At 50.4% G+C, this 25,162-nt stretch overlaps 1 protein-coding gene across 8 annotated transcripts in view; it reads right to left on the reverse strand.

Moving 5' to 3' along the window:
* Positions 1-2,939: 2,939 nt before the first annotated feature.
* Positions 2,940-25,162, reverse strand: part of TP63 (tumor protein p63) — a gene marked incomplete at its 3' end in the record, with an annotated part of 126,860 nt that continues 104,637 nt past the window's right edge. For 6 of the 8 annotated variants that reach the window (XM_081956067.1, XM_081956064.1, XM_081956063.1 and 3 more), the window contains 4 exons: positions 12,017-12,174; positions 10,255-10,399; positions 7,550-7,643; positions 2,940-5,915 (listed from right to left, as the gene is read on the reverse strand). In XM_081956067.1, coding sequence (XP_081812193.1) covers positions 5,619-5,915; positions 7,550-7,643; positions 10,255-10,399; positions 12,017-12,174 — 694 coding nt within the window. Of the gene's footprint in view, positions 5,916-7,549; positions 7,644-10,250; positions 10,400-12,016; positions 12,175-17,793; positions 19,130-25,162 lie in introns of those variants that run through there. The other 2 variants (XM_081956068.1, XM_081956069.1) reach the window with 2 other exon arrangements.

Consider the following 25,162-nt stretch of genomic DNA (forward strand, 5'->3'; position numbering starts at 1 on the left):
AAAGCCAAACCTTGTGCCTGGCACACCCTGGGCGTTGCCAACCCAAGACAAGCTTTCCAGCAGCGTTCATTACATGGATGTCATTGCTGGAGGCAGAGTTCACTCCCTCCCCGCCTTCAGTGAGTTCCCACCGCTTAGCGGGTCCCTTAAGGGCACCGCTTTCTCCACAGGAAGGCTGGTGGTTGGCTGGTTCTTTGCCAAGGGATGCCAGCCTGAAGACCAAGCATGGAACTGAAACGGTGGTTGGCTGGAGGACAGAAAAGCTCAAAACAATCTGCCTTTGCCCGCAGGGCAGCCAGAATAGGTAACCCTGTGGAGGAGAAGAAGGGAGTGCCAGGAGTTGGTTCTGGGTAAACAAGGAGTCCTAGTAGGCTAACTGGGGTGAAGAGGCAACTTGTAAATGTCCTTCACTGATAACGTGGATCCTGTGACCTTAGGGTGGGGGTTGGACTAGAAGACCTCCAAGGTCCCTTCCGGCCCTGTGATTCCATATTTTGGGCAGGGGGTTGGACTAGAAGTCCTTCCTCCCTCTTAGGAAGTTTCTCCTTAATGCCAGGCTGCTCCTCTCCTGGATGACTTTTCATTTTATGACGGTCGCAGGATCATGATCTTTTTTGACCTTCTGATAAGCCAAATCTACGGGGAAGCCAGATTCCCTGAACAGCCTTGTTGCTAATTGAACAACTGTGGGGATTCCATTAATAACGGTGGCAAGGAAGGCCGTAAAAACGGGGCAAAACTCACTTGACAAAATGTCTCCCTGAAGAGCAACACATCCCTGCCCCAAAGTCTGGTTGGTGGAAGGGAGATGGTGGGGGGGGGGGAGCAGTGTGCAAAGACCTCTGGATGAAGAAGGGGATTGGCAAGCCTGGATGCAGAGCATCAGATAGAAAGTCCCTACAGAAAGTGGTGAGGACAGTGGAGAAGATTATAGGAAGCTTTCTTCCCATTATTCAGGATGCTGCTTAAAAGTGTTATGTGCTTATACAATGCTCAAAGCACTGTTAAGAGACCCACACCCACCCACTTTACCATCTGTTTCTGTTGCCCCCCCTCTGGGAGGAGTATTTCTAGCAGGACTTTTACCAGATTCTGGAACGGCTTTACCCTCCGTCTGGTAAACTTGCAAGATTCGTTTTTCTCGCTGCGTACATGTAGACATTCAAACCAGACTGTGATGTTTCTCTGTGTCATAGAATATGGGAGTATATGCATAATTTTGTTTATTTATTCAGTCATGATTATGTAGTGTACGTGGGAGGGGGTGACCCTTTGAGAGCTGCATGCATCAAAATATCCTTTTAAATTTATGTCGATTAGAGTCCATTCAAAGTGACAATAAAGTTATTCTAAGTCATAATTGACCATTGGTATGGACCATTAGCCTGCTGCTGCTTGTCACATCTTCTTTTTTTCCTTTCTAGTCTTCAGGCTTTTTTAAAAGAAGGTGTGATGGGCACTGACCATGAGAGAGTAAAAAGGAAGATGGGAATGGAAGGAAATATTTATAGCTCAGGGTTGAACAGTGGGGTCCTTGGTGCTCTCTGAGTTAGGTGGTTTTGTTGCAGATGTTTCTTGACCCAGCTAGGGAACACCATCAGTGTTAGAAAGTAGAAGGGTTTGCAGGAAGGAGGAGGAGAATTGCAGGGTCCTTGGTGCTTTCTTGGTTTTGCACGGATGACGTTACCTAGTTTGGTAACAAAATGTCTGCGAGAAAACCAAGCTTAGAGAGCACCCCCAAAGCCATCCTCCTCCTCTTCCCTAAACCCCTTTCCCTTCTAACACTGATGACGTTACCTAGTTTTGTCCTAAAAAGTATGTAAGAAAACCAGCCAGCTGAGAGAGGCATCAAGGAGCCTGAAGCCTGCATGAGTCCAAGTCAACTTCATCTCCAGCACTGGCATGTGGGAAACCCAACGCCATTCAGAAAGGTAGCTCTGTTCCTCTGTGGTTGAATTTCTCACCCATCCTTCTGTGGCTGCAGGTGGAGCATTTAACCATCCTCCCTTCAGTGGACCAGGCTGGGCACCGCACTTCCCACCCAGGACCTTCACCGCTACTCTCCACTAGTGCTCTGCTTCTAAGACTTACGTAAATCCATCTCCCTGCCAACCAGGCTCCAGGGAAGCCCTCATGTTTAATCTCCGCTTCATCCCTAGATGCAAATGAGGACGCTGGGAAAATCCCTGGGCTGCTTTATCTGAACGGGATGTGCTCCCCGCAGCTGGGATCGGAACGCCGAGATGCTTGAAGAAGGCCATCGGAACAGAAAAAGCAAAATAACAAGAGTTGGAAGGGACCTCGGAGGTCTTCTAGTCCAGCCCCCTTGAGGAGACCTCCCATCGTTCAGACAAATGGCTGTCCGACCTCTTCTTAAAGACCTCCAGGGATGGAGGCAACCTCCAGTGGTGAGACGTGCCACTGCCCTCACTGCCAGGAAGGACCTTGGGATGGCATGGAGACTGTGGAGGATTTCACCCAAATCTGTCCCAAACAAAATAGAGAAGTGGCTCTTTTTGGATCATGCAAGAGGATCCACAGAGGATTTTCTTTTATAGGAACGGTTCTTCCAAGCGGACACCAACTCAGTGGGTCAGTCGTGAGTTCAGAACCTCCTAGAACTGTGATGGCGAACCTATGGCCTGTGTGGCAAAAGTGCCACGCAGAGCCACGTGACTGGCCACGCAAGCCGTTGCTCTTCCGGATTCCAGCGCATCGGCCAGCCGGTCTTCACCCTGCAGGTGCCGGGAAAATAATCTTCTGGTTTCTGGCTCGCATGCATGCGCGAAGAGCAGGTGGCCAGGGCACATGCAACCTTCCCCACACCCCAAATCCTCAATCTGCCCTCCCCCCAGGGAAAGCCCCAATCGGCCCACCCCCTCCACCCTCCATTGCCCCCCCACCCCACCCCAAATAAAATGACCACCTCAAACGCGAGGAAGATTTAATGTGGCTTTTATAACGTGGTTTATTTACACTGGCATTGACGAGTGGTTATTATCATCATTCTTTTTTTGTAATACTTCTTACAAGTCACGAAGAGCCTGTAGATACAGTGGTTGAAGTGACACAAACAAAATAAACTTTGAAATCTAGGACTCTTGAAGTCAAGTCAAGCCCCCACCCCTCCCTTTGTCTCCCTTCCCTTAAAGGGGAGGGTCTGCATCCTATCCCCCACCCCCCTTTCAGTGGGGCAGAAACAGTGTGAGGACTCTCCGTCCCCCATAGCAGGTTGCAAATCAAGCTTTTCCCCATAAAAAAAAACAATTTAATTAAAAAAAAATGCAAAGAAAACTGTGGTTCTGAGGCACCCCGATATCCCCAAAGACAACAACAATACAAAAAAAAAAAGAACTGATGTAAAAAGATTCTAGGATGTTACAAAAAAAAATACAACACAAAATCCCTACTTACAAAACTTTTTTTTTTGTCTTCCTGACGATGTGCGAAGGCCAAAGTGGTCAAAGGATTTGCGGCTAGGCAACGGGAGCGGCAGAGGGAGGCCAGCACTGCAGGGTTGGCGGTGGGAGGAAGACTGAGGAAGGAGGCAGGGGGAGGGGGGAGCCCGGAGGAGCGGAAGGCAAATAAGAGCGAAGGCTGGACAGGGAAGGTGGACACCATGTTTCCCAAAGCCCACAAAGAGATTTTCATTCACCAAGAAGTCCTCGAAGGTTTGCAAAGAAGCCGCGCTTGAAAATTCACCTTCCTGGAGGTTGAACTGGGGTGGAGGAAGAGGAAGGGAGGAAGAGAGGAAAGAAAGAAGGAAGGAAGGAGATGGGAGTGGAAGGGAGGGAGGGAGCAGAGAAGGTTGGGAAAGAGGAATGGAAGGAAGGAAGGAAGGAAGGAAGGAAGGAAGGAAGGAAGGAAGGAAGGAAGGAGGAACAGGAGGGGAAGGGAAGGGGGACAAGGAGAGAGGAAGAGAGCAGAGGAAGAAAGGAGGGAGGGAGGGAACAGAGAAGGATGGGAAATAAGGATGGATGATGAACAGAGAGAAGAAAGAAGGATCGGAAAGAACAGCTGGTGAAAGATTGATAAAACAACCTCAAAGACCCCCTACATTGAAATGATCAAGAGAAGCCAAGGGTGTGAGGGGGGGCACTCCCAACCAAAGGAAAGACCCCCCCTCTTTCCCAAGCGACCCTCCTCCTTATCCCGCCACCCACCCAGGAAATACAACATGACCTTAAAATTCTGAACCCAGAACAGGGTCTTAAACTCCGAAATGGGGCCACGACTTGAGAGGAAGGGCTAACCCTGTGGCTCACCTTTGCACTAGCGTGAGCAAAGAAGCCATAACTATGGAAACCACAACAGGGTTTCTCCTCCAGGCAGCCTGGGGTGGGGTGGGGGGTTCTGGGCTAGTGGGAGAAGCCCCCCCGCCCCTCAACCTGTGTGACCGACTTCCTCCCAGGGGATCCCAACTATCTCGGGTTAGCATCTCACTTCCCAGCACTTTATGTGCCTATTGCTACTAGAGGCTGTTGCTACTACATGGTGCGGCTACTACACCTATGTGGCTATTGCAGCTAGGGTGAAAAAAAACGAAAGAAAAAAACCCGGAGGCTCCATTTTTCTGGTGCAAAGCAACAATCCATAAGGAAGGCGAGAATCAAACGCAAAGATATGGTTTTCCAGCGACTCGGTGTCCTGTAAATTCGGTGGTCGTCTCCTTAATGCACAGGAGGGACCATCCTACCCATGTGGCTGCAACGGAAGGGACCAGGGTGCTGCTGAAACACCTACCGCATGCAACCAACCTCCACCACATCCCACCTGTCTTATCTGGAAAGTTCTCGTCTTTCCGATTTGAAAATTCAAAAGGAAAGCAGCATTTGGTCAATCGGTAACTTTGTGGTTAAATGATGATAACTTTTAAGATTTGTGGACTTCAACTCCCAGAGTTGCACCAATTCCCCTTCCTGCCTGCCTTCCTCCCAGAATTCCCTCCCAGAATTCCCGGACACGAATGCACCTCTTTTTCATGCGTATCCCCCCTGTGCCTGTTTCACTCTCTTGTCATCCCTTTCTCTGTAATCTCTGTAGTGCCGGCAGAAGAAATCTGGGAGTTGAAGTCCACAAGCCTCTAAAGTTGCCAAGATTGGACCCCTGCTCTGAAGTGAGGATCCCAAAGCACCAGAAACCGATCAATTCCACAAGAGATCCATGCAAATATTCTGGGAAAGACCAAGCCACAACATATGGCTGGAAACAACAACCACTAGGCGCACTCAAGTTGGCCAAAGAGTTGGTAAACTCCCAGAAATGTGGAGAGCTGTAATTTGCTAGACAAGTGATCCATTTTTTTGGGTGGGGAGGGTGCCTTCCTTACTCTTAACCGTAAAAGTCACCCAGCCCTCACACCCGCACGCATTCGCAACCCCCCCGCCCCCCCTTAGCTGTAACTGATTAAAACAACAACAACACAACGGTCAGCTTTTTAAGCCAAAGCACAGAAAACGCTGAAGGTCAAAAGCTGTGGGAGTTTGTGGCATGCCGCTCGGCTCCCCTCCCGCCGATTCGGGGAGGGGGTGCAGGAATAGAAATCAGAGCAGTGGGGAGACCCTCGGGGTGGGGAGGGTCCTCGGGCTGGCCGGAGCGCAGGGGAGTTGGGCTGGGCTTCACTCCCCTTCCTCTTTGATGCGCTGCTGCTTGTTCCGACGCGCATCCAGGTCGAAGTTGAAGTCGTTCCAGTCGTCGCGGGGAGGAAAGGAGATTGTCTGGCGGAGCGTGAAGCGCACGGCGTCGATCACCCGCTCGCCCCGGGCCTCGCTGGAGCCCACGCTGACCGTGGAGGCGCCGCTGGGCGTGCGCAGGAGGTGCGGAGGGGAGGAGAAGTCGTGCAGCTGCCGGTAGTCCAGGATGCCCTTCCAGATGGCATGGCGGAACTGCTCGGGAATCTTCAGGCTCACCAGATCCTGCGGGGGGAGAGAGAGAGAGTGAGCACCAGGGGAGAAGGAAGGCTCTTTCTCCTTTCCTTCCAGCCCTTCTCACTTTCCTTCCTTCCTTCCTTCCTTTCGTTTGTGACTTTCTTTTCTTTCTTTTTTCTTCCTTCTTTCCTTCCTCAATTTTTGTCTTTTTTCCTTCCAGCCCTTCTCAATCTTCCCTTCCTTCCTTCCTTCCTTTTTGTATTCCTTCCTTCCTTCAATTTTTGACTTTCTTTTGTTCTTTCCTTTTTCTTCCTTCTTTCCTTCCTCAATTTTTGTCTTTTTCCTTCTTTCCTTCCCCTTTCCTTGCCTTCCTCCCTACCCTTCTCATTCTCCTCACTCCTTCCTTACTTTCTCAATTTTTGTATTCTTCCTTCTTCAATATTTGTAGTTTTTCCTTCCTTCTTCCTTTTCTTTTTCTCCCTCCCTTCCTCAATTTTTCTCTTCTTTCCTTCCAGTCCTTCTCATTCTTTCCTTCCTTCCTTCAATTTTTGTCTTATTTCTTTCCTTTTTCCTCCTTCCTCAATTTTTAAATTCTTTCCTTCTTTCATCCATCCTACTCTTTTTATTCTCACTCCTTCCTTCTTTTCCCAATTTTTGTATACTCCTTCCTTCTTCAATTGTTGTATTCTTTCCTTCCTTCTTTCTCCCTTCTTTTTCTCCCTCCCTCCCTTTCTCTTTCCCTCCCTTCCTTCCTCCCTTCCTGACTGTATTGCTTTCGGCAACAGCCTGCATACAGATAGTCCTCAACGGTTCATTTAGTGACCGTTCGAAATTACAACGCCACTGAAAAAAGTGACCGGACCCTTGGCGACTGGCTCGTATTTATGACGGTTGTGGCGTCAGGGGTGGGGGGCTCACGCGATTCCCTTTTGCGACCCTTTGACCAGCAAATTCAGTGAGGGAAGCCAGATTCACTTAAGGACGGTGTAACAATTGCAGTGATTCACGGCCAGGGCTTCCCTCCCACCGAGGCCCAGCCCCAAGCAAAAGAGGGTCAGCCAGAGACAGCCAGGAAGCGCAGAGACCCCCAAAAGAGCCCCTCCGCAGCAGGGCAGCCGGCCAAGCGAGCAGTTGCAAGGGGAGAGCTGCAGAGGGAGGGAGGGGGGCGGTGGGGGCGGGCAGGGCTGCCAGTCTCTCCTTGGGGCCGTTTGCAAACCGGCACTGGGCACTTCCTCTCTGCCCTGCTAGGCTCCATCTTTGCACCCAAATCTTGCAACACGCCCTGCGACTGTCATGGGGAGCCTTTTCAGCACCCAGGGCCAAAACTGGATCAACGCGCAGGAACCTGGAAGGACCCGCAACAGCCAGCTGCTCTTCTAGCGTCTGTTGTGCGCATGCATGCCGACCAGATGTTTGCTTCTGGATTCCGGCATCTGCTCCGGCCGGCCGGTCTTCATGCATGCACGCAGCCAGACCCGGAAGAGCAGGGGGTGATGGCAGGCGTGCCCATAGATTCACCCTCATGGTGCTACAACTACACGCAGCGGCTCAGGAGGAGAAGCCAGAGGTTTTTCCACCACGTGCCTCGTCTCCCATCTGCCCCCCCCCTCCGCCTGCCCCCCATTTTGGCCCACCCCCCCGCCCGCCCGCCCGGGAAGCGAAAGGGAGAGTGGGTTACTTACATCCATGGAGTAGTGTTCAATCTGATAGATGCTGGTCAGGCCTTGCGCCGTGAAATAATCCAGACAGGAGGAGCAGCCAAGCCTCGCTAAGAAACTGCAAGGGGGGAAGGGGGGGGGAACGACGAGGGTGGGCAAGAGAGGAAGAGGAGGAGGAGGAAGAGGAAGAGAGAAGGAGAAATTGAGATGAGGAGGTCACCCAGACTGCAGAGCCCCGACATGGCAAGATCCGCACCCGGCACTCTATAAAAGGAGGATATTTCTAGCTGAGGGTTCAATCCAGGGCCCCCCGGGAGTTCTCTCAGCTAGCAGACGTTTTGAGAGCCAAGTAGGTAGCTTCATCAGTGCTAGGTGGGAGGAGGGTTTGCAGGGAGGAGGAGGAGGAGCGGGAGAAGGAGGAAGAACAGGAGGAGGAAGGGGGAGGGGGAGAAGGAAGAAAAGGGGAGAGAGGGAGAAGGAGGAGGAAGAAGAGGAGGGGGAGGGGGAAGAGGAGGAGGGGGAGAGCAGGAGGAAGAAAAGGAGGGGAGAAGGACGAGGAGGGGGGAGAGGAGGAGGAAGAAGAGGAGGGGGAGGGGGAGAAGGAGGAGGAAGAAGACGAGGAGGGAGAGGAGGAGGAAGAGGGAGAGGAGGAGGAGAGCAGGAGGGGGAGGAGGAGGAGAGGAGGAAGAAAAGGGGAGAGAGCGAGAAGGAGGAGGAAGAGGGGGAAGGAGGAAGAGGGAGAGGAGGAAGAAGAAGAGGAGGGGGAGAGCAGGAGGGGGAGGGGGAGAAGGAAGAAAAAGGGAGGGAGAGGGAGAAGAGGAGGGAGAGGAGGAGGAAGAGGGGTAGAAGGAGAAGAAGAAGAGGAGGAAGAAGAGGAGGGGGAGAAGGAAGAAAAAGGGAGAGAGGGAGAAGGAGGGGGAGGAAGAAGAAGAGGAGGGGGAGGGGGAAAAAAAGCACTGGGGGAGTCCTTGTTGTTCTCAGCTTGGTGACTTTTTTGCAGACGTTTCATGACCCAACTAGGGAACATCATCAATGCTACTGATGACGTTGGATGCACTGATGATATTACCTAGTTTGGGTCATGGAACTGTAAGGAAACCACCCAGCTCGGAGTCCACCAAGGACCCCACAGTCCTCCTCCTGTTCCCCCCTCCTCTGCACACCCCTCTCTCCCTTCTAGCACTGACGATGTTACCTGGCTGGGTCATGAAATGTCTGCAAGCAAACGCCCAAGCTCTGATCGCTGGGAAGGGACCCGAGAGGGGCGCTTCCTGTTGCCAGGAAAACGGAAGGAGACCCAGCAAGGGGGGTGGGGCGGGGGGCAGAGGCTCCCCCCAAGGAAGCCCCACTTCCCAGAGACTGTGGAATCAACAGGCAAAGTCCCCTCGGGACTCCCAGTGCAGAAACTGGTGGGGAAGGGGGCAATTCCTTTGCACCGGCTGCACCGGCGACTCCCGGACCCCCGTAAGGCTCCCTTCCCAAGCACCAAGCAGCACCGAAGCGAGGCCACAGCCGCCCAACCAGCCGCCCCGAACCCCGGAGGCAGAAAGCGGGCCCAGCCGAAGCACATCCACCGCTTTTTAAAGAAGAGGCGCGAGGGCAGAAGGTTAAACAAAGAGACCCTAACCACCCAGAGGAGGGGGAGGGGGGGGAGGGTCTAGGGTAACTCGCCCCAGCCAACTCCTCACGGCCATTTTAGAATCAGAACGGAACAGAGCTGGAAGGGACCTTGGAGGTCTTCTAGTCCACTCCCCCCCCTCGCAAGTTGCGGTGGGACAATCCAGGGCTGCGTTAACCGTTTCGTTCGGTTAAGTTTTACGACTGGTGACCAGGTTTGCGTCAAAATTACGGTAACTCCTGTATTTCTGGATTAGACTTTATTTTTCTTTTATTATTATTATTATCGCCCACGGTGCTGTCAAAATTAATTTGACTTTTGCATTTTGCTGAATTGTCTTATGGCCATGGAGTACAGTCCCACGCCGAGGGGGGAGAGCGGCCAGTCCTGGCTAAAGGGTCATCCAGAGCACAGAGGCCCCGCCCTTGGCAAGCGGGACCATCCCTTGTATCTAGAGGAGGACCACCAAGAGAGTCTTGAGTGCGAGAAGCTAATCCGTGTCTGGAGTCTTGCGGGACAAGACCATCTACGAAGTCTCGAACCCGAGCCAGGTCAAGACCAAATCCCTTAAACGGGGCATTGAAGCTTTTCGGCATCTGTCACCCCTCCCCCTCCCCCCTCAAGGTGCTTCTGAGATCCCAGCAGCCCTTTGGACACCATGGGTGGTTAAGGTGCTGTCTCCAAGGGCGGCCCCACAGGCAGAGGATTGCAGCAGTCAATCCGAGAGTTCATTAGCCCAGCTGGTCACTTCAGGCCCAAAGTTGTTGTCAGTCTGAAGTGTGTGTTGACAAAAGTGCCTAAAATCCCGGGCGGGCCAAGCTTGGTGGTCACTTTTGTGATTTTTTTGGGGACCTAACTGGGTGAGCAGGTTCCCCCCCTCCCCCACTCCCATTCCCTCACACACCTATTGTGCAAACGACAACAGCTTAGGAGATGCACAGACAGAGAGCTTGTCCCCGCAAAAGTGAGGGAAACAGGCAGGTTGCTAAGCCAGCGCAAGAGGTTGCTTCCGCCAAGGGCGCAGAATTCGAACTCGGGGCCGACCACGCTGGAACCGAACTCGCCACCCCCACCACCCCCAGCCCAGCCTCCTGCTCGCTCGCCCACTCACCTGACGATGCTGCAGTCTGTGGGGTAGGGCGGAGGCGGGGTGCAGTGGGAGGTGGAGGGCATGGAGAGGGGAGGGGCCAACGTCTGGGTGGGGCTCAGCCCGTTCATGTCGCCCGCCATCGTCATGTGGCCTCCCATCATTGGAACTGGGCGGAAGAAGGGAAGAAACGGCACGTCAGAAGAAAGGCTGGGGAATTCTGGGAGTTGTAGTCCACCCGTCTTCAAGTTTGCAAAAGACTGCAATGCCTACCCTCACAAAATGCTGTGTCTGATTTTGGAATTACGGCCGTAAATCATTGCGGTCACAAGTTAAGGCACCCATGGGACTGGAGCTGATGATGATTTTTTTTTTTGCAGAGACCATTAAGTGAATGACACCGTCGTAAACCAAATCCATTTCCCCCAATAAGCATATTTTGCTGGCCCAAGGACTGCAAACCATGCTCAGGTTTGCAAAAGGCCTCAAAATTGAGTCAAGCACAATTTTCTCTCTTCCCGTGTGTGTTCGTGTCCATGTCCGTCCGCCATAACTTCAAAAACCCACCACACTGGGAGCAACAACCTCCACCTGCTTTTACACCTTATTTTTCGGAGTATAAGACGCACCTTTTTCCCTCAAAAAAGAGGCTGAAAATCTGGGTGCGTCTTATACATCGAATACAGCATTTTTTCCTCCTGAAGAAGCCCCGCACCCCTTCAAACAAAATGGCCGTGAAGAGCCTTTAGGAGGCTTCCAGAGAGCTCCTGGGGGCTGGGGAGGGCAGAAATGAACGAAAAAATTGCCGCTTTTTGCCCCTCCAGCCCCCAGCAGCACTCTATAAGCTTCCTGAAAGCTATGCATGCCCTTTGTTTGACAAAAAATGAGCCCGTTTCCCCCCCCCCCCAACCCCCTGGAGCACTCTACAAGCCTCCTAAGGGCTATTCCTGCCCTTTTTTGGGGGGGGGGGAAATGGGCCCCTTTTCACAAAAAACAGGCTGTTTGTTTGGAGGTTTAGAGTGCAAAAACTTCAAAAAAACCATTTCCTCTTCAAAACCTTGCTGCGTTTTATACTCCGGTGCGCCTTATATTCTGAAAAATACAGTAAACATTGCTCTGAATTGTGGTGGGTGGTCTAATTTGCAAAACTGGGGTCTCCCACTCACAGTTTGCAAACCCAGCTTTAAGTGTGACAGCCGGCTGGGTGACTTTGGGCCAGTGTCCCCCCCCTCCAGCCAACCCACCACGCAGGGTTGTCGTTGCGAGGAAAACAGGAGGGGGGGGAGGCGTGTCAGAGACGTCCGTTCCCTTGAGGGATTTACAAAGACAAGAAAAGTAGGGTGTCAGGACTGCAGCCATCTTTCCTTTTGGATCTCTGGCCTGCCACACTTTCTATTATTCTACGATGCCTTGTCTATGGTGGGAAAACGGGAGGGGGGATTGTAGGGAGTTAGATGATATGTAGCCATAACAACATTCTTTCTAGAAAGCCAAGGTCATCCTTTGTCTTTGCACCTCTGCACCTGACCGGAACTGGATGGGTGGAATCTGTCTTTGTGGCAGTGGGAGATTGGACCGTGGGATGGACTTGTGGGTGGGGGGAGGAAAGATCTTGAACTTTCAACTGGGTGGGGGAAACTGGGAAGCTTTCAGATTCGGGTTTTCCCAGATGTGCCAACGTGGCTCTCTTCATAAATTGGGACTTTGAGGAATCCTTTGCCTTGGATGCCGTTTGGACCGCTGACGTGGGCTGAAAGAAGGACCCCAGTAACAAGAAGTCCCTTACTGTTGCCTCCCATGCTGTCAGGGATGCTGGTGGGGGTCAGGGTGTTGCGTTGCTGGGGGTTGATGAGTTGACTGACGGAGGGCAGCTTGTTCATGCTGCTCATCTTGCCAAGCGGGGGAGAACTGGAGCCGTAGGAAGGCTGAGCCTGCAGGGAGTTGCTGGAACGAGAGGAAGAGAAAGTTGAAGGGATGCTGGGAAGGAAAAACCAGGGTGAGCTCAATGGGGTCAATGGGGTCCCAGCTGCAGAACCACGGATGGAAGGGGAGCAGGGCTCCCCACACCCCTGTGTGGAGGGGAAGGTTTCATCCAGGCGTGATCCCAAAAACGCCACTGGGCCAGGAAACAGGGGATCAACACATACGTCACCCAGCACTGATGCTGTGACTTAGTTGGGCAATGGACGTTCTGTCTGCAAGGAAGCAATTTTGCTCAGAAGTCTGTACATAAAGAGGAAGCAATCTAGCACTGAGGCTGTTACCTAGCTGGGTCATGAAACCCCAAGCTCAGAAAGGACAAGGACCACACAGTCCTCTTCCTCTGCAAACCGCCCTCTCTTCTAGCATTGATGATATTACCTACTTGGGTCATGAAACGTCTGCAAGAAAACCACCAAGCTCAGAGAGCACCAAGGACCCTACAGGTGTCCTCCTCTGCAACCCCCTTCCCTTGTAAGCACTGATGGTGTTACGTAGTTGGGTCATGAGACGTCTGCAAGAAAACCAACCATCTCAGAGAGCACCAAGGATCCCTTCACTTTGGATAAGTGAATACAAAAGGACTTTGATCCAATTTCAAACCCAAGAGATTTTCTCACGGCCGGAGAACGAATAGAGTGGATTTCAAAGGTTTCTCCGAAGTTTAAGTCTGCATTTCCTTACAACATCTGACTAAAAGGGGAAGTGACAAGTCCTTTTAAGTTTGAGGGAGGTTGGATGGATGTATTGCGCTCCATGGGAGACCATTTCTAGTTGGGACTTTGATGGGAAGACGGACTAATTCTGGAGACCAAATCTATGATATTTCATTAGACAACACTTGAGAAAGAGATGGCATTAAGAAACAAACGTGGATATTTCCAAGCAATTTCCTTGCATTTATTTTGTACAATGACAATAAAAGACTATACTATAATAATTTGATCCAGGCCGAATTGTTTTTATCTTTTGGAATGATTTGGGATAGAGAAGATGCCACGGAAAAATTTCCAGAGTGGATTATAATAATAGAGACTTTTGATTTTCGTTTATTTTAGTCTTACAATTCTTCCTGTTAACTATTTTGTCACTATAAGCATAACATGTAGAAGATAATAATCTTCATGTTATACTACATCAATAATTTGCAAATAGATTTATTATTTTATAATTTTTACAGGGCCCTGTTTTGCAACGTGTGGGAACCAATGCTGTAATAATCATTATAATCATTATTCATTTAGAGGGGGGAGGAATAATGGTGGGGGGTTTTTTATTTACATTTTTTTTTAAATAAAGGAGAATATTTGTAGCTTGGGGTTGACATGAGGGACCCTCGGTGCTCTGAGCTTCCTTGTTTTCTTGCAGACGTTTCATTACTAAACTAGGTAACACCATCAGTGCCAGTAAGGAGTGCTGTTTGCTGTCAAGTTTATATTCTGATGGCTTGCCCTGTCAGTTTTGGTGGTGGGTGGTCTCAGAGGTTCTTTGGGTGGGCTGTTGGCTCTTTGCCAGGTCCTTGATTGGGGTGTTGCTGGCTTGATGGTTAGTCTGATGGTAACCTTGGAGTAAATCTACAGTGATGTGGTTGCTGGTGGAGAGGTTCTCCCCCCCCCCCCTTTTCCGGCTGGTTGATTGTCTTTTTTGCATCATCTATATAAGTTGTTAAAGTCTGTTTCTCTATTGATCTATCCGAATACCCTACAGCAGGGGTGTCCAAACTTGGGAACTTTAAGACTTGTGGACTTCAACTCCCAGAATTCCCCAGCCTGGCTTGAAGTTGAAGTCCACAAGTCTTAAAGTTCCCAAGTTCGGACACCCCCGCCCTACAGTTTTTGCACTTGGCCTGGTCTAGAGTGGTCACCTTTTCCCACCAGAAACTGTGGTTAAACCTGTCCATCCGTTGTGACATGGAAGAATTTTCATCATGCCTTCTGAGTGTTTCTGTTTTAATGTTTTGAGAGCTTTGGGGGGTTTTCCCCCCCTATTTTGTCCTTTTGGATGTGTTTGTTCTTGTATTTTAACTTTACCTTGAATAAAATGACATGCATAACGGACCCATGTGTCCCTACCGTCTCTGTCTCCTAACATCCCCATGATTATTCGTCTTCACTTCCTGTATTCATAATCATGTTTATACTTATATCTGTTATCTTATACATGCTTGACAAATAAATACACTCACACACACAACACACACATACTACATATATAGGTACACACATACATATACATACACAACACACATACACACATATACGCATACACACACACACACACACACACACACAAAGACACGGCCTGGATGGGTGAGAATCTCCATAGACGTAAATAGGTTTGTCGGATGGTGTGAAGGCAGTGACCCTTGGCGGTCACTGCGGTGTTTTTGCTGGCTTGAGAGGGGCTGGAGGTCCGGTGGCCTCCCCAACTCAGCCCCGGACTCAAGAGAGTTCAAACGCATTTCACTAGTCCTCCACTTACGACCATTTGCTTAATGGCCACTGAACGACAGACTTGAAAAAAAGTTTCCGTATTTAGGGCCCCTCCTCAAAGTTGCAACTGCTTCACCAACCCTCATGGTTCGGGGGGTGGGGGGTGGGGTGGGGGGATATTCTGGGCATTTGGCATCTGGCTCCCACTCACAACTGGCTGCAGCACCAGACAGACAGGATTCGTGTTTTGCCACGTTTTGTTTTGCCAGGTTCCAGAAAACAAAAACAAAAAAGACAACTAGAGAAACTGGATTAAGACTTATGACCACACGATTTGCTTAGCGGCCACTTGATTCTCTAAACAGGCATCATAAACACAGTTGTCACATCGTGGAGACAGGGCTGAGGGCCACCAGGCAATCGAACCATCAAAGTTGGTTTTTCCCTAACACAAATCCCCTAAATCCGCAAAGTTCCAGCAACGGAACCACTCAAAAAATCCAGATGGACCCCCAGGGGCCACCCGAAAAGCCCCCGGACCTCCAGAGACTTTGCTCCGGGTGGGGCCGTCGTAGGAGGGGCCGCCTGCGTCTGGAGAGGGACTCCAACCGGGGACAAGCAAGGCCCTGGGGCAGGGATGGCCAAGCTTTTCGGCACCAAGTGCCGAACTGGAGCGCGTGTGAATGTACGTGTGTGTGTGAGTGTGTGGCTGGTGTGCTGGAAACCAGAAGGCCAATGGCCAGCGTGCACATGCCTGGTTTTTGCCTGGGGTTTTTGGCCATTTTCAGGCCATTTACTGGCCCAAAAAAACGACCCAAAAATGGTTAAAAAACAGGCCATTTTCAGGAGCTCTGGTGCCCACAAAACCAGTTGTTTTTCAGGCCATTTCTCAGGACATTTCCCGGCCGTTTCCTGGTGCTCTGGAACCTGCGAAGACCAGCTGGCCAGAAACCAGAAGAGCAGATGGCAACGGTGCCTGTGCCCATGGAGGGGGCTCTGCGTGCCACCTCTGGCATGCGTGGCATAGGTTCGCCATCCCGGCCCTAGAATCAGCGGTGGGTTGCACATTTTTTTACTACTGGTTCGCCCCGTGAGCACCCATTCCGCGCACGCTTCCGGCCTCAAAGAGGACGGCATAGAGCTAGGGCGAGTGGGAGGCTGCTACTGGTTCGGCCAAACCGCCTGAACGCCACCTCTGCCCACGGTCGGCCCCCGAGCAAAGCAGCAACGCAGCGAGATTTGGGTTTCAGCCGAAATCTGTATTTTCATGCTGTGTCCCAACTTGTCGCAAACCTCTTTGGTCCCTTGGTTTACTGGAAAGGGGGGGGGGGAGACAATAAAGGCTGCGTTTCAGCAGACCCCTCCCTCCCAAGTTTCCAGGGGGCCTCGAGATCGAGGCCAGTCCAAGGCCACGGGTGCAAATTCCTTCATTCTTGCATCACCCCGGGGATCTCCTATCCGAGCCTCGGTCTTAGCTGTCTTAGGTCAGCTGATTGCATTAACCTTTTAGTGTCGCCTGCACCGTCGGAATTGACCGGGCAGGTCTTATGCCAGTCGCCTTTTTTATCTTTCGGTAATATTTTTGTTTCACGTCCGCTTGCGAAGTGTCTGGAAGTGGAGTTGTGAGAACTGGGCCATTTTATTTTGGGCTTGAAACCTTTCGCTGCTTATGGATAAGATGACATGATCTCGTTGGGCCTTGAAAGTGCTAGAACCCCCCCCCCCGGCTCAGAGAGCCCCAAGGACCCCACAGTAGTCCCCCCCCTCATAAAATTGGGATGGTCACATGGGGTGCCCTGACTTATGACGGTCATGACTTATAATGGAAATTCCAAACTCCATTACAGCTGTAATTCACGGATGTTATAGGATGTTATCCCTTTGCAGACTGAGGTGCTATCCATCCATCCATCCATCCATCCATCCATCCATCCATCCATCCATCCTTCTCCCTGCAGCCTCCATCCCTCCATCTTCCATCCATCCCCCTCCATGTATCCTATATCCATCCATCCATCCATCCATCCATCCATCTTCTCTGTGCAGCCACCATCCCTCTCCCTGTATCCTATATCCATCCATCCATCCATCCTTCTCCCTGCAGCCTCCATCCCTCCATCTTCCATCCATCCCCCTCCATGTATCCTATATCCATCCATCCATCCATCCATCCATCCTCCATGCAGCCTCCATCTCTCCATCTTCCATCCATCCCCCTCCGTGTATTCTATATCCATCCATCCATCCATTTATCCTTCTCCCTACAGCCTCTATCCCTCCATCCCCCTCCATGTATCCTATATCCATCCATCCATCCTCCCTCCTTCTCCCTGCAGCCTCCATCCCTCTCCCTGTATTTTATATATATCCAGCCAGCCAGCCAGCCCTCCATCCACACTTATCTATCCATCCATCCTCCCTCCTTCTCCCTGCAGCCTCCATCTCTCCATCTTCCATCCATCTCCCTCCCTGTATCTTATATCCATCCATCCATCCACCCCAGCAGAAAAGTCTGACAAACGGGCGTGGCCAATTGGCCGTGGCCACCTTGTGGGTCAAGAGTTACACTAATATCAAAGAAATAGTGGACATAGTAGAAGAAATAGAATAATTCAAGAAAGGATGCCAAAGGAGGGACAAATGAAATGAAATGACAAAAATTAAAATACTTTTACAAATAATTTTAAATAATTAAACTGAATTGTACGGCAGCCAGTTTTCCCATGGTGAATGACCCCATTCTGTGTCACTAGACAGGGTCGCAGGAAGAGGGGAGCTAGAGAAGATTCTAAACTAATTCCAATTCTAAGGTTCTGAAGGAGATCCCTCAACCCAAAGGTGTCCCCCCCCCCAAAAAAAGCAACTGGACTTTCTTGCTTTGGAAACTTTGTGCTTCTCATCCAAGAAGCTTCTTCAGTTCATGGATGAGAAGCGAAACATTTCCAAGGAAACCAACCAAACAAATAAGAAAGCCCACTTGCCTTCTGGAATGACCTGAGTATCTCCATGGAAGGTCCTACAAGGCAGTGAATTCTGATTCTTCACTCTCAAAAAGAAACTGCAAAAAAAATGTACCCAATCCTGATTTTTCTCTGGTTTTAGGAGGCGAACGCCTTTTATTTAATTTCACAACCAATGTATTCGGCAATCGGCAAACTCTGTGCGATTCTCAGCTCTGTCCCAAAATGTGTTCTGGGTGTGGTAGCACACATTGAGTGTGTGTGTGTGAGAGAGAGAAACAACAACGCAATGACAGCACATCAAAAGCCATTTCTCAATCTTTCTCCGAAGCAGGAGGAGGAGGAGATGTTGGAAAGTGTCGACACCTTGGAATTGCTGCCAGAATCTCACGGCCTCGGATGGGCTTGAACCCAGAGGTCCATTGTGGATGGAGGGAAACCCCAGCCTCCCAACCAAGAGGTGTCTCCCAAACCCTTTTGGCTACAAAGGCAGAAAAGTTGTGGGTTGTGGATGGCAAGAAATCATCCAAGACTCCAAGAAAAGGCATTTATCTATCCATTTCTCTGCCCGCAGAAACACGATCTCTGAGATATCTATCATCCATCTATCTATCTATCTATCTATCTATCTATCTATCTATCTATCTATCTATCTATCTATCATCTATCTATCTATCTATCTATCTATCTATCTATCTATCATCTATCTATCTATCTATCTATCTATCTATCTATCTATCTATCTATCTATCTATCTATCTATCTATCTATCTATCTATCTATCTATCTATCTTACTAGTCTCTGACCAGCATTTAACCAACCCATATACGGATTTAAAATCCGAGTTTCCAAGAGTCCATCTCTGTTAAAATTCAACAGTCCCGAGGGGGAGGGATACGACCCCCACCCCAATAAACCTCCCAGCGGCCTCAATGACCCTCAGAGAAAGCGCTAATGACCAGAGGGCTGCAAGGGATATAAATCCATCCATCTCCCACCATTCAGTGAGAACTGAAGGAAGCTTCTTGGATGAGAAGCGAAACGTCTTCAAAGAGACCCAAAGTCAGTGGCCTCTTGAAAAAGCCCCCTTGGCCCAGTTTCCATTCAGAAGGTGTTTCTTAAGGCCCCGTTTTAAGGAATTCTGGGAAACAGAGTCCGGCTCAGAGGAAAACGTCCCAAGGTCTGGCGTTGACGTCGTAGGTTGAGGACTGGGACGATCCAGAACTTGTGCAACTGAAACGATGGACGCAGAAGGCGAATGAGCGCCAGGAGCCCGTGACGGCCCCATTGGCCACGCCCCCAGGCTCAATCCGCCACCTGTCCTGGCTACGGCTCAGAAATCCAGTCCTGTCCCCCCGCAGGGTGAAAAGAGTCAGAGAAAAGGGCGCCTCCCCCACCCCCTTCCAACAGGCCGGCTTTAGGAGTGGACGGCAGAGTCGGGGTGGCCGGAATGTCTGAAAGCCGTGTCCAGTCTTTGGGGAAGGTCCCTCCGGGCCTCGGTGCTCCTGAAGCAGGCAGAGAGGAGGCTGCGAGGGAGGAATCGGAGAAGAGACAGGCGTGAAAAGGGAGGAGGAGGAGGAGGAGGAGAGAGAGAGGAACACGGGATGTTGAATAACAGTTGGAGAGAGGGTGAGGGAGTGAGGGTGAGGGAGAGGAGGGGAGAAGGGGAGAGGAGAGGGGAGAGAACATAGAATATGGAATTAGAATAACAGAGTTGGAAGGAACCCTGGAGAGAGGGACGTGGGGGAGACGAGAGGGAGATGACAGGGAAAGGAGGGGGGACAGGGAGAGGGACTGATGGGGGGAGAGGGGAGAGGAGAAGGAGGGAAGGGAGAGGAGGGAGAGATGACAAGGAAAGGAGAGATGGGGAGAGGGAAAGGAGAGAGGGAGATGACAGGGAAAGGAGGAGAGGAGGGGACAGGGAGAGGGACTGATGGGGGAGAGGAGAGGACGGGAAAAGGAGGGAAGGGAGAGGAGAAAGGGAGATGGTGGGGAAAGGGGAGGAGGGATGGGGAGAGGGACAGGTGGGGGAGAGGAGGGGAGAGGAAGGGGAAGGAGAGAAGGAGATAGTGGCGAAAGGAGAGGAGGGAAGAGGGCAGGAGGCTGCCTGATCACCGGGTGCAGGCAGCATGCAACCACTTCAGGGGAAACATGGCATGCAAAGGCCAGAGTGGAGGTCGTGGCAGGGAGCTGGGTTAGTCTGAGCCAATGTGCAAGCCCCCAGGTCCCTCAACCTCCCCCGTTTCCCTCTTGGGGAAGGAGGAAGGAAATCCAGAGGTCCTCCATCCGCTTGGATAAAAAAGGGGGATCCAAGGCCATCCTTCAATTCCGGCATCTGGGACGGCCCGAAGGATGGGAGGGAGGGAGGGAGGGGGACACGGGCGTTGAGATGGGGCTCTGCTCCCTGGGGAAGACGGTGGCACCCCAGTCCTTCCCACGGAGGTTAAACAGCAGCAGCAGCAGGGAGCAGCCCCACCATTGGGGTGCAGAGAGTTCCCCCTGAGGAGCCCCCCTAGAAGCAGCGTCTGGGCTGAAGTACGAGACCCTCTGCTTTGGGTCCCCAGTGATCAGGAGGGGCTCAGAGGTGGAGAGAATCCAGAAAGGGAAGCCAGGAGAGAAACAGATTTAAAGCCAACTCTGCATTTTCACCCTCTCCATGCCAAAAACGCTCGTTTGTTTCCACTTCAAAGCAAGCATCAAACTCCGCCGACGCAGGGAAGCATCTTCCAAACCCCCACGCCCCCCCCCCATGCACGGGCCCTGCGTGCAGAAGGACCCCACACAACAGGCAGAAGATGCCAGGAGGGGCTGCCACAGGGAGGAGGAAGGGGACAATCGATTCTCCAAAGCCCCTGAAGGCCAGACAGGGAACAACGGACGGAAACTCACCCAGGAGAGAAGCAACCTGGCATTAAGGAGAAATCTCCTGACAGTGGGGACAGTTAACCAGAGGAACAACTTGCCACCAGAGGTTGTGGGTGCTCCAATCCTGGAGGTTTTTAAGAAGAGATTGGAGAGCCATTTGTCTGAGGATTCCTGACTTGAGCAAGGGGTTGGACTAGAAGACCTCTGAGGTCCTTGCAGCCCTATGATGGATGGATGGAAGGAAGGAAGGAAGGAAGGAAAGCAGGAAGAGATGGTGAATGAGATGAAGGAAGGAAGGAAGGAGATGGGGAAAGGGGAAGGAAGGAGATAGTGAATGAGATGAAGGAAGGAAGGAAGGAAGGAAGGAAGGAAGGAGATGGGGAATGAGAGGAAGGAAGAAAGGAGATGGGGAATGAGAGGAAGGAAGAAAGGAGATGGGGAATGAGAGGAAGGAAGGAAGGAAGAAAGGAGATGGGGAATGAGAGGAAGGAAGGAAGGAGATGAGGAATGAGAGGAAGGAAGGAAGGAAGAAAGGAGATGGGGAATGAGAGGAATGAGGAAAGGGAGGGAGAGAGGGGGGGAAGGGAAGGAAGGAAGGAAAGAGAAGGGAGGGCAATGGATGGAAGCTCCTCAGAGAGAGATACAACCTAGAATTAAGGAGAAATTCCTAACACTGAGAACAATTGACCAGTGGAGCTTCAGAGGTTGTGGATACTCCATCACTGGAGCCATTGGTCAGGGCACATGAGGCGGTGCCCTGTCAGCTGACTTTAGCCTTTTTTTGAGGCCACTTTCCGCCCTCCCCAGGCTCCAGAGGCTTTATAGGCACCTGGGGAGGGCAAAAAGGGCCTCCCCGCCCCCTACGGAGGCTTCAGGAGCGCAAAAAAACCCCCCTACGGGCAAACCGGAAGTCCCTCCCCCAACTTCTGGTTTGCCCCTGAAGGCTCCGGAGGGCTTAAACTGACCCTACGAGCAAACCGAAGTCCATTCCTGAAGTTCGAGTTTGCCCGTAGGGCCGGTTTTTAAATGGCTTTTAAAAAGACTGAACTCAGCTGGCCAGGCGACAGGGCAACACCTCGCGTGCCCTGACAAATGGCTCCGTGTGCCATCTGTGACATGCGTGCCACCCCCAAGGAGGCTGCAGACGAAAGCAAAACATCCGTAATGTTTGCTGCTTGCCTGGAGCTCTTCCACACATGCTAATTTTTTTGTCCAGGGAGAAGAAACGTCCAGGGAAGGGAAGGGAGCTCTTTTCTTGGATGACCACAAGGAGGCAGCAAAGGGCTTCTCAGACTTTTTAAGCCACCCTCTAGTGGAGGTTCGGAGTCTTGCAGGCCAGATTTGGCTGCCCTACAGGAAGTGGGCACAGAAGCCTTCCCCAAGTTGGCACACTTCACAAATTGTTCCACGGATGAATTGTTCTCACTGTCAGGAAATTTCTCCTTCGTTCTAGAGTGCTTCTCTCCTTCATTAGTTTCCATCCGTTGCTTCTTGTAATATTTTATAATACTTTAAAACACTTTGTAAACTTTATAATACTTTATAAACTTTATAATACTTTTTAAACTTTATTATACTTTATAATACTTTGTAAACTTGATACTTTATAATCTTCTCATTTTTGTCAGGCTTTGCCTGATCCATCCTGCACAACGTCTCTCTGCACCCCTTTACTTCCGTTACAAATATAATAACAGTCTTCCAATATTGGAGGGGCTGCCACGAAGAAGAGGGGGCGTCCATCTACTTTCTAAAGCAGGGGTGTCCAAACTTGGGAACTTTAAGACTTGTGGACTTCAACTCCCAGAATTCCCCAGCCAGCTCTGCTGGCTGGGGAATTCTGGGAGTTGAAGTCCACAAGTCTTAAAGTTCCCAAGTTTGGACACCCCTGTTCTAAAGCAACCGAATGCAGGATAAGAAGCCAACGGACCAAAACTTATCAACCAATAGAAAACTAAGGAGAAATTTCCTGACAGACAAAACAATTAATCAGTGGAAGAGAAATTCTGGGGACTCCAACACTGGAGTTTTTAAAGAAGAGATTGGATAAGCATTGATTTGAAATGGTATATAGGGTGTCTTGCCTGAGCAGGGGGCTGGACTAGAAGACCTCCAAGGTCCCTTCCAATTGTGTTTTCCTATTATTTCTTCTGTGGTTCAGTTTTCATTCCTCCTCTCTCTTGGACCAAAGCATCTGAAGAGTATCTCTTCTATAACAATCACAACCTTTTCTCTACAAACTTCATCTCTCATTCCTTTTCCACCTTCCTTGCTGGCTTTTTCCACTTTGCCCGTTCCCACCGCACTCAACTTTTCACCTTTCTGGGCCGCCGTTTTCCTTCCGACCAACATTCGTTCCCCTCAACAGACCACCATTAAACCAACTACACCTTTGAAACCGGCTTAATCTTAACCTGCTGGGTTTCCCTTTTTAACCACGGCCCGCACCAAGTTCTTGGGACGCCCATTTCCACCGGAAGTCCTATTCTCCGTACTTTTCTTTAACAATATTTATTGATTTATTTACGGGTAGGTGGAGGGCGGGGGGGGGGGGAAACAGAGGTTAAAACCCACCCTTTCTCCCCGTTTCCTGGGGCTGAGACTTCTCTGTGGTGTCTTTCAGTCGCAGGGTCTGGATCCTGCGAGGTTGGGGGGGGGGGTGTCTTGGCGGAACTGATAAGCAAGGAATGTGTGCAGGTGGCTGGAAGGTGAATCAGGCTATGAGCAAACCAGCATAGTAAACAAATTCTTCTACTTCCTTTTCGCCTTTTTATGTACAAGGGCAAAATCATCCATCATTTCCCCCTGTCAAATGCAGCCATCCAGGCCTTCTTGAAACACAGTCCAGCCCTGTACCTCTGTTGCATCAGGCAGCCTGCGATGTGTGGGTGTGGGTGTGTAGATAGTTCTTGACTTACAACGGTTCATTTAGCGATCGTTTTAAGTTGCAATGGCACTGAAAAAACAGGAACATAGGACCGGATTTCGCTTAATGACTGCTAAGGACCATCCTCAGAGTCGCAGGATCAAAAATTAGGACGTTGGCTAAATACCGACTCGTATTTATGACCATTGCAGCGTCCCCAGGAGAGGGGGGTGTCAGGTGACCCCCCCCCCCGGTTGCGACCTTCTGACAAGTCCAAGGGGAAGCTGATTCACTTCACGGCCATTTTATTAACCCAACAGCTGCCGTGATTCGCTTAGCAACCGTAGGAAGCAATGTTGTATCGTGGACAAAATTCGCTTCACGATTACCTTGCTTAGCAACTGAAATGTGATTGTGGTGGTAAGTCGAGGACTGCCTGAGGTTAGAAGATGATGGCTCCTGCTTTGGCCTCTTTGCTTGCACCTCCATTTGCAGAGAAGACCCCCTCTGGGTTCAGGTATAGTAAGAGGCCCCTGCCCTCTGCGGTATTTTGCAAGCAGGTTTCCTGTTCGGTCATTATGCTCTTTAGAGGTTCTCCCTAAATGGAGTAGCTTGCTTTGGAAATTGCCCCAAAGGTGCTTTTTTTCAGGATGCAACTGGACTTCTTTGGGATTTTTAATCTTTTGAAGACATTTTGCTTCTCCTTTTAGAACAGCTCTGACTGGATGGTGGGGAAATGGAAGGATTGATACTCCTTGCGGACAGCTGGTCATTTGCATCCTTTGAGAGGGTCCTTGAGGCCACTTGGAGGTTTCTCTGTGACCTCAGGGACACAGTGTCCTCCTTTTAGCTGTACAATTTGGGGTGAAGACCCTTTGAATGGTGGATTTCCAGAGGGGGGGGGGGAATGGGAGACTACAGGAACGATTTGCACCACACAGGTGACCCTGAGGACACAGGTAAAACTCCAAGTGGCCTCAACAACCCTCTAAAAGGATGCAAATGACTAGCTGTCTGCAAGGAATATAAAATCCTTCCATTTCCCCACCCTCCAGTCAGAGCTGAAGAAGCTCCTTGGAGGAGAATAATGATGACTCAAATAAGCAGGGGATCGTGGTCCAAAACAAAGAACTTTCTTCAGAAATGCGAAATGGGGAACCAGGTATCACACATCAGTCACAGAAGAAGAGCAAGGTAAACAAAAAGAGAAGCCACCTTCTGGTTGGTGATTCAATTGTAAGCGATGTAAATTTAGGAAAGAATATGGAGGTTTTAAAAGAGGTCAGGTGTCTGCCAGGTGCTACTGCCAGCAGAGACAAGAGGCGTATTCTTAAGATAGTCAAGAATGCAAGTAAGGACTGTGATGTTGATGCTATTATACATCTTGGCACAAATGATCTGTCCCAAAAAGATGTACTTTCTGTGAAGAATTATTTCCAGAGCTTGGGGTATGAACTTAGTAGTATAGGTTGTAGGCTTATCTTTTCAGAGGTTTTACCTGTATATAAGGAACAAAAAGGGAAGGGCCAGCGTGTAGCAGAGTTTAATGTGTGGCTAAAGGAGTGGTGTAAAAGGGAAGGCTTTGGTTTTATTAGTCATGATGTCTGCAGCTGGTCCAATGAAAAACTGTACAAAAGAGATGGGTTGCACCCATGCAAGAAAGGGACTGAGTTACTTGGCATTAAATTCACAGATTTTCTTGATAAACATTTAAACTGAATATTAAAGGTTGGGGGGGGGGGGGAAATGACACTGCCCTAGGTCTATACTACAGGCCACCCAACCAAGCAGAGGAAGTAGATGAACTTTTTGCTAGTCAGCTAACTAA

Source organism: Natrix helvetica (assembly GCF_964273705.1).
Source record: "Natrix helvetica genome assembly, chromosome: 5".
Taxonomy (NCBI): domain Eukaryota; kingdom Metazoa; phylum Chordata; class Lepidosauria; order Squamata; family Natricidae; genus Natrix; species Natrix helvetica.